Source organism: Myxocyprinus asiaticus, chromosome 33 (genome assembly GCF_019703515.2).
Source record: "Myxocyprinus asiaticus isolate MX2 ecotype Aquarium Trade chromosome 33, UBuf_Myxa_2, whole genome shotgun sequence".
In the NCBI taxonomy this organism is placed as follows: Eukaryota; Metazoa; Chordata; class Actinopteri; order Cypriniformes; family Catostomidae; genus Myxocyprinus; species Myxocyprinus asiaticus.
In genome coordinates, this window is record NC_059376.1 from 44,214,293 (window position 1) to 44,224,292 (window position 10,000).

The window sequence follows — 10,000 nt, forward strand, 5'->3', positions numbered from 1 at the left end:
GCCGTGAACTTCAGTTTGATCTTGTTGATCTTGATGTGCTCACGTAACTGTCAGCTGTAATAAATTATATCCCCATTAAAATACGATACGTAATAAAACAAGATTTCATTAATGGTATTTTTAGCCTATGTATATAACAATACATAGGAACTGTATCTAAAACAAATAAGGGACCATAAATAAATACTAATACAACTGGCTGGAAAAATAGACATTTATTCATTTTAATATCTTATTACGTATATGTTGAAACTTGACACCGTACACAGGAAAGTGCACCGTTAGATCGGGTTCATGCTGAAGACGTACGTTTTTTACATAATGTTTTCTCCCGTAAATGTAAACGAGTTAGATGCCAACCTCATCATGTATGTCGAAAGGATTGAAGCCTGTCACGCAAAACATGAGCTCATTGATGTCATTAAATATCAGTCTGCTTTTTTATTCCATCAGTTGCTCCTGGTCGGAGTCTGCCGTATATATTTAGTTTATACGTAGGGTTACGTTCTACCTAAGATTAATGGTGCAATGCTCAAATATTTAGTAGAGCATAAATTGTGACTTGGTGCCCGTTAACGTACGTATAGCTGGTGCAACCGGCCCCTGGGGATGCATCTTTGGGGCCGTTCACACCGAACACATTGCTATGTTATTCTGCGCTCTTATTAATAGTTTTTCTATGTAAATGCAGATTTTTGTTTTGTTTTTCAGCTTCTCGCTCAGGAGTACCGAGTCAGGTAAAAAAAGGCTAAACTTTTTTTTTTTTTTTGTGCATTTGGCCCGAGTGCCATTTTTAATACATTTAAATATATTGTACAATAATATGATATTTTAAAGGAGATTTATTCATTTAATTAGCTATTTTTAATTCATTTATATCATAATTTGCATCGGCCCACCAGGATAAATCCCACCCCTCCTGACGGCCGATCAGACTCGGACTTTCTTCTTCAACTGCAGAACATACTATAACCAGCTGGATCTCATGAAATTTACATGAACATCACAACATCGTTTTAATTCAAAATGTACGTGCTGTGTTACATGTTTGGCTGCAGGTTTCCAGTGAAATGTCCAGCTCGGGGCGCCAAAGCAAGTAAAGTGCTGCCGTATTCAGACACGGTTATAAGGTGATTTTAGATGGATGTTTTTAAAACATATCTCCCTAACGTAAAACGTTTGCCAGAATTGAACCATTAATGCTTTAAAATATATATGAGACGTTAAAAAAGACGTCCTTACCTTAGCAATGCCTAAACCTAACCATTAGTGTTTTAAAATGCAGAAGCAAAATGAAAAAAGTAAAAATCAAATTTTCTGAACCAACTACCTCACCCCTAAAACTCGCCGCTTCTATGACTGTGTTGTGTCTCGTGTCAGCTTGAATTCACGGCTGGACTTGAACCGCGGCCCTCCGCCTCTACGTCAGGTGAGCTACCGCACAAGCTATTCATGCTTGAATAAGTGAATATATGTAGGTGTGTCTGTAATACAAGCATTAAAATGTATTGTTTTTCAAAAGATATGTTTGAGTAAAGGTGTCTCAATATCATAATATAGCAGGTTCTGAGTAATGGGGAGAAAAGTGAGTATTTATAAAGTCATAATCAGCAATTAAAGTCATGATTGAGTGAAAGTGAATAAAACACACAGTTGTTGTAGCGCCTCTAGTGTTCATTTCACCTGGAAACTGCCGGGAACAGTACCTGGAGAACACGTTTTGCAAAAATGTATATAGAGTCACGTTTTCACTGAGACCAGGTTGCCTATAACAGCAGTTCAATACTTCAATTTCAACACTATCTGCTGTTTTATCATTGCAAATCTAATGGTGTGCTTGTGCCATCTTAGAAACTTGTGTTTGGTATTGTGTTGTCATCTAATGTAATGACATTCATTCAGTTTCGCGTGAAAAGCTGAATGAACAGTGAAGAATCTGAACCCTCTTGAAAACAAATAGAGCTGAAATCAGTTCTTCAGAAAGAATCTCTTCCTGTGTTTGACTAAAAGTGCCCCATTTGTCAGAAGTCTTGTTCTCTTTATAGCTGACGGCCTCTTTGAAGTTGAGAAACAATTGACTTCATACATGAAAGTTAGAAATCTTCAAAAGGTTTGAGGAGTGCTGCTGGTGCTCCACATTCACAGCAGTTAAACACACCGACAGGAGACCCGTTTGAACCGCTCTCATCCACAGGACATTCAGAATCTGATCTGCGATCAGTCGGTTTTTCTCTTTTCAAAACTGTCATTTTGCCATGTAATGTTTTTCTATAGGCATACAGAGTAAGAACTTACTGGAGTTCAGTGTTTTATCCCTAGCTGTTAAAGCGAACTGTTTTATATACAGTATTGTGGTATTTATTTTGTCTCGTTACAGTAGGTTGGAGATTCATGACTCACCCCTGACAGATCTCCAACATGAAAATGAATGCATTAGAGCCCCCTGTATCTCATGGGCCTCTTACAGAAGAAACGCTTTAAACATCAAATGGACTGTGAGGAATGAAACTCTCCGGAGAGAAAAAAAAATGAGAATGAAGTTAAGACAGAAACGGCTGTCAGATCTTTCCATTAGCAGAAGAGAGGCAGATGTGTGACGGCAATTTGTCATCTATGAACATAAAGAGAGCGAGACGGCTGTCCATTCAGTTGCTCTGGAAGATCCATATCTGTTCCTAAAGCACAGATGAAAATAATCTCAACAGTGTTAAAAATGAATGGTCAAAACTGAATTTGACAAAACATACAGTCCATTAAACATTTGCTGCTGTATCGCACACAGTACACACTAGCCACAAGTAATGAATACTGTACATGCAGTGTGTGTGTGTGTGTGTGTGTGTGTGTGTGTGTGTGTGTGTGTGTGTGTTAGTCCCCACAGAAAAGCGATGAATCACTGTTACACACTTAAGCCTGTCGAATGGATTCACTTTTATGTTTGCAACAGTAGTAAAGAGTTCAATTTATTTGCCACTGTGGAACTATAACAGCACTTTTCTTCCTGTGCGCTTGTTAAATGGTTAATCTACTGAGATTTTGGGGGGCCTGGGTAGCTCAGCGAGTATTGACGCTGACTATCACACCTGGAGTCGTGTGTTCAAATCCAGGGCGTGCTAAGTGACTCCAGCCAGGTCTCCTAAGCAACCAAATTGGCCCGGTTGCTAGGGAGGGTAGAGTCACATGGAGTAACCTCCTCATGGTCGTGATTAGTGGTTCTCGCTCTCAATGGGGCGTGTGGTGAGTGATGCGTGGATCACGGAGAGTAGCATGAGCCTCCACATGCTGTGAGTCTCCGTGGTGTCATGCACAATGAGTCACGTGATAAGATGCGCAGATTGACGGTCTCAGAAGCGGAGGCAACTGAGACTTGTCCTCCACCACCCGGATTGAGGTGAGTAACTGCGCCACCACGAGGACCTACTAAGTAGTGGGAACTGGGCATTCCAAATTGGGAGATAAGGGGATAAAAAAAAAAAGATTTTAGTGGTTATCAATTGGGACTTTGTTTGTATGGAAACATTTTGTGTAAGTGTAATGCATTAGCTGTGCTCATCAATATAGAATAGAAGAAAAATTATGTGTTTCCTGTTTTATTTATTTATTTATTTATTTTTAATTTTATCCCCTTTTCTCCCCAATTTGGAATGCCCAATTCCCACTACTTAGTAGGTCCTCGTGGTGGCGCGGTTACTCACCTTAATCTGGGTGGTGGAGGACAAGTCTCAGTTGCCTCCGCTTCTGAGACCGTCAATCTGCACATCTTATCACGTGACTCATTGTGCATGACACCGCAGAGACCCACAGCATGTGGAGGCTCATGCTACTCTCCACGATCCACGCACAACTTACCACACGCCCCATTGAGAGCGAGAACCACTAATCACGACCACGAGGAGGTTACCCCATGTGACTCTACCCTCCCTAGCAACCGGGCCAATTTGGTTGCTTAGGAGACCTGGCTGGAGTCACACAGCACACCCTGGATTCAAACTTATGACTGAGCTACCCAGGCCCAGAGTTTCCTATTTTCAACATTTAATGCAATAAAGCACAAGCAGACAGCTTTAATAGAGTCTCACAGGACGCATACCTCAATGGCATATACTTACAGGATATTAGTCCATAACCCCAGTGAAAATGATCAAAAATGAATGTGATTCATTTTCAAATAAAATGAAAAATGAATGTGATGATTAGGAGATAATTTTTGCAGCTTATTTCAGTACATGAAGCCATTGTTGTATTTTGAACACATATGTATATGAAGTTTATTAACCACTTTCACACATAAAGCCCGTTAAATTGCCGGATTGCCTTTTCTAGTAAATGTACTACGTCTTGTACTCACACATGCAATGGCTTTCCAACTTTTATTGGTTTTGCTGACATTCACGCATCAGCACCAATATGGTCCCACCTCAATCCCAAAGGAAGCTAGTTATTTTATCATAAGTAACAGAATCTGTTCCTGAAAACTGTCAACAAAAGAACTAAAGAAGCACATTAGTTTCACAAAATTTCCAATTTGATGAGATTTTTTTGACACCAGAGTCGGAGACGTTAAATGGCACGGAGTAATTGCATCATCTTGGTCATAATTTTGCGATTGTCCCAAAGCACACTTCTTATGTCAGCATGTCCTGTCCTCGTACATGCTGTTAATCTTACAGTTCTGTAAAAAAAAAAAAAAAAAAAAAGTAACTTTTGGGTAAAATTACAACTTCTCATTCAGTGAAAATGCCAGAGCTGATTTACTGGAATTTCCCAACTGGCCCTGTTCACATATGACCTGCAAACTTAAAAATGCTGTTAATTTTCCAGGAAAGGCTGTTTTTGTGAAAGCGACTGTTGGTATTTGAACTGTGAATCTGAATATTTGTCAGGAATAACACTTAAACTGTTCTGAAATGTCTTTGCAGGTGTGATCCGCGAAACGTTCCATCGAGACCGCGATCAGATGGTTCCAGTCACCCTATTAGCCATCGCTGTCATCCTCGCCTTCGCCATGGGTGCCATCTTCTCAGGCATCATCGTCTACTGTGTGTGCGATCACCGACGGCGAGACTTTGAGATTCCTGGCCGCAAGGACAAAGACTCTGTTCAGTCCAGACGAGGCTCCATGAACAGCGTCACCAAACTGACAGGACTCTTTGAGATGCAGGCAAAAGATGGCCGCCCGGAGGCCATCCTCACCCCACTGATGCACAATGGCCGCATGGCCAATGGCAAGATGCTTATCAAGGCGGATCAGCACCTGGATCTGACCGCGCTGCCCACGCCGGAGTCCACGCCCATGCAGCAGCGCCGCAAGCCTAGCCGAGGGAGCCGCGAGTGGGAGCGGAACCAGAACCTGATCAACGCCTGCACCAAAGACCTGACGTCCATGGGCTCTCCGGTCATCTCCGACCTGCCGCTGCGGGCGTCTCCAGGTCATATTCCCAGTGTGGTGGTGCTGCCATTACCTCAACACCAGCAGGCGTACCAGCACGAGTACGTGGAGCATCCTCACCGCGTAGATCTCGTGGACGACCAGACCGCCACACTGGAGTACAAAGCCCTCAAGAGCCCCTGTCACAGCCTCAGCACGTCAGAGAGCGATGACGTGCCACCGCGCGTTCCACAGCGCGAGGCTTCTCTGGCCTCCGTCATTCCACCCGCCGTCCCGCAGATGGGCAAGAGATTGGACATTTATGGCTGCGGATATCCCATGAGCTCAGCCAAGAGTTCCGGCCTCAAGAAACACAACACAAACTCGTCCAACTCGTCGCACATGTCCAGAAACCACAGCTTCCGTGTGGAGACGCCTCCGCCTGCACCGCAGAGAGTCGACTCCATCCATGTCACGTCTCCTCCGCCAATGCTCGGCCTCTCGCGTCACTCCAGCCTGAGCTCATACGGCTCGCTGCCACGTTGTGGATCCCGGCAGCTCAAACCGGACGTCCCGCCCAAACCATCGCTTGTGTCTCTTTCCACGAAAGTCAAGTCCAGCGACTCCATGCGATAATCCAAGCGGATTAAGATGTGAAAGCAAAACACTTAAGTGCATCTGCTTTGTACAGTTGTGTACAGGAAATGCAACTCACTTTTTCCTCTTTACACATTTTTTTTAATACATTTATGATGAGCTCAGGCTGGAGGACAAACATCTGCTACTGACAGAAGAACTCTTAAAGATTAGTGAGCAGCTCATGAGATGAGAATGTAGCCACGTTGCTGCTGATGTTTCATTTTCTGCCAAAAGCACATCAGACGGGCGAATTCAGTCATGAAGCTGCAAAACGCCCAAGTTATCAAACACTTGGACACGTTCAGCACATTCAGACTGAAACCGCCGCTGGAGTTTACAATGAAAACTGTGAAAAACAAACGCCTGTCTCAGTGTTACCACTACTGGACGAAGCAGTCGAGTTCTGCCTTTGTGCAAGAGTTAAAACACGTCTACTGTAACTGTTGACTAAACAACACGTGACTGTTAATACTAATAGCAGGCTGTATTTATTTTTCAATAAAGTGCTTTTGGAGAAAGAGTGACTTTTTAGGCTCAACATAAGGCAGGAAAGATCTTTTTAATTTGAATTAATCAAGTGTGAAATTATTTAAAGTCATTAAACTGGAGCCAGTAACTTTTGTCCACTAACTTTTTGGATGTTGCTAAGTGAACTCTACGAGAACTGAAGGAATATTTATCGCCCAGCGCCGGAGGGGCTCATGAGTCGAGCTTAAAGCTCACCGAGTGAAATCAGATTTACAGGAACAACAATCCCGACTGGAACTCCTGCATCTCACCTCCACAAACATCTCCATGTATCACCTGAAGCGCAAAGACAAAAAAATGAACGAAAGCGAAGGATGAGTCGCACTTAGAAAAACAAGAAAGAGACTAATGTGTGGATGTTGGTGCTTTGCCAGCGAGCGAAGACGCTTCGTTTGCTTGGAAACTTATCATTTTCAAACGGACCCTTTTGTTGATTCATTTCAGTTTGAAATCCTGATTTCGTTTCTTCCACCTGTAAATTTGTGCCTTACACCCAATAGTGATGAGTTTAGCTGTTAACTGTTAACTTGTAGTTCTTATGATGAAGTTTGTTTCCCTCATTTAATTAAAAAAGAAGAAGAAGAGAAAACACAAAAACAAAAGTAATTAAAGAATGTAGGTGTTGTCGTTGTCGACTCTGGTCCCTTTGCAAACCACAAACGATCTTGTGCTTCATTTCTGATAATTGTGCCAATGAAACGTTCACACAACCCTCTCGTTGTGCTGCAAGTGTCGAGAATGTTGTATTTTGGTTTTATTTTGTTTCGTCTGTCATTTTTTTACTTTCACAAAGTCAAGATGATGTTTTTACACTGTTTGATAGCTGAATTGATGTAAAAAGACCTCCGTTGATCTGGCTGGTTAAAGGCAATAAGAGATAAAACACATGAACAAATCTAATATGATGTCTCTCCCAAACACACGTACATATGCTTTTTATTGTATATGACTTAACAGTTTTTAGGCAGTGAAAACAGGCTGGCTCCTGTATAGATATGCACTCAAATAACATTAGGAAACTGATTAATGTTTTCAATGTTTGTGACAGATTCCGATTAATATAATTTTCTAGCTCTATCATTGTGATGTAATATGAGGGATTCTTATTTAACTGTTTTAACACGTTTTATTGAATATTTTCGTGTCCAGGAATCGAGCACTCCTCGAGTTTCGGCCTTGTAGTCGTTAAATTTGCATGTCGTCCACAGCTACTAAACGACAAAAGAAATGGATTCAACACAAGTTAATTTCAATCGACAGTATTTGTGCCATAATGTTGATTACCACAAAAATTAATTTCGACTCGTTCCTCGTTTTCTTTTATAAAAGCACAAATGTGTGTTCCAGTGAGACACTTACAATGGAAGTCAATGGAGTCAATTTTTGGAGGGTTTAAAGGCAGAAATGTGAAGATTATAATTTTATAAAAACACACATTAATTCTTCTGTTGTAAAGTTGATTAAATCGTCATTTATACGGTTGTTTACTGAGTTACGTTGAGAACAAAGTAGTAAAATTGCCTATAACTTTCCACAGATGTGGTTAGTAAGTGATTTAATCACAGTAAAATCATGTTAACACACATATTGTTTATGTCTTGTGTCTATACTTTTGAAACAGTGAGTATTTTAATGTTTACAGATTGACCCCATTGACTTCCATTGCCTCGTTGGAACACAAAAAGAAAAGGAGGGATGAGGCGAAATGAATTTTTGTGGTATTCAAGGCCGAAACATACGCTACACAAGTATGTAAACGTAGACGCTTCTAGCTACACCAGCTCGATTTCATGCTTTGTTCATAACACAATGCATCTTTTTAGCTTTTGTGGTGAGTTTTAACTCAACTACTGTCACAGTGGAGCAACAGTTTGATGAGGAAATTGCCCTGTAAGTTAAAGTCTGTATATCTGTAGCGACCTAAGCATCTGCCTATGTGTACTTGCATACAGTGTGTTTCTGGTCTTAAAATCAGGCTGTCTGAATATTCTTGTAAACTCCAGCCAGAGCAAACTGTGTTCACGATGTGTTTCATACGGTTCATATCACAGTCATGTGTGTGGACCAAGATTTGTGTTTGTGCCTTTGACGGTCACCCCGAGATACTCGAGACTTGAGCTGGAATTCTTTCAACGGTTTGAATTTGTACTCTTGTAAGATATCGTTTTGTTTCAAGGTTTCTCTGGCCCTCCCACATCGGATTCACAGCTAAATGTATGTTGTAAAGAAATTCTCTTTATTAAATGGAAAAAAAGTAATAAAAACATTTCAAATTCTTGTCACAAAGGTTGTGTGTTCTTTCTCAAGAAACACGAGACGTATCGCTGCAGACTGATAGTCATCACAAAACTCTTTCCTGACACCGTGCTGACGGCTTCACACTACGATGAGCGTTTGTGGACTATTGGAGATATGCATCACATGCGTGCAGCTTCACCTCCATAAAGACGCTATTGTTCAATGTCTCAAAGCGTGAATCAACACATAAGAATCACCTGTGTGGCCCTTCAAAACTCCTGACACAAGATCTCCCGTTTCAAACAGTTCTCAGGTGTCCATTTGCTTTGTCTCAACAGGCCCTGAAGGTCTTTTAGTTCAAACAATATAAAACATGAACTCTGTTACTAACTACACTAGTTCAGCATTGTGTTCTGTAAACAGAGACGGGTTCAACTGAATCACCTGAAATCACTCGATACGTTTACACGAATACCAGAAAGTCACTGTGACACTTGTGCAAATTACAAACATGGGATCAGAGCAAGACTTCACTATTTTCTTCTGTTTCTTTGCTTTATTTCCAGTTTTCCAGAGTTGTTGCTGTTTTTGTTTCTATCACGACCTGCAGCAGAATTGCGCTGCAATAGTGGGGTTTCCCTCTTATGTCAAACTCTGGGATTCCCCCGGTGTACGAGCGCATATACATAAACGTGAGGGACAGTCGATATTTTACACTGGTGTGTATAAATGGGTATAGTTTATAGTGTATGTGATTTTCCCACTGCACTCCTAGAAATGTTGAATTCTTTCTGCTGTGTTGGGCTTCATCCTATGACGTTTGTTATCCAGTCTGTTCATGCACACACACACTCTTTAAACACCTGTAAGAACGGCAATTATGTTTACGCCATTTACATGACCACATTAAGCCAAGCACGGTCTCCAGGAGAAACCTGGGTGTGTTAAACCGCTTTCTCTTAATTCCTTAAACAGCGCAAGGAAACCTGCATTCTAGTTTGCATGATGTTTCAGAATGCTGCTTTCTGCAAAAACCCTGGATTAAACAGTTTTCTTAAGTGGATGTAAACGTGGTCAGTGACTCTGAGCTAGTTTACATCAAGTGGCGCTGGTAAATAGTTTACACTCGTTATAAATATCTGCATGTCATCAGTAAACAGCACTCATTCACAGTCTGTGCGTAATCTCACAATCAGTGCTGCAAACCAGCTTAGACCTGTTGACCCT

The 10,000-nt window shown here is 41.4% G+C and overlaps 1 protein-coding gene across 4 annotated transcripts in view; it reads left to right on the forward strand.

Moving 5' to 3' along the window:
- Positions 1-8,821, forward strand: part of LOC127423842 (semaphorin-6A-like) — a 99,653-nt gene extending 90,832 nt beyond the window's left edge. For all 4 annotated transcript variants that reach the window (XM_051668473.1, XM_051668474.1, XM_051668475.1 and 1 more), the window contains one exon: positions 4,920-8,821. In XM_051668473.1, the coding sequence (XP_051524433.1) occupies positions 4,920-6,004 (1,085 nt within the window). In that variant the 3' untranslated portion in view covers positions 6,005-8,821. The remainder of the gene's footprint in view (positions 1-4,919) is intronic.
- Positions 8,822-10,000: the final 1,179 nt, after the last annotated feature.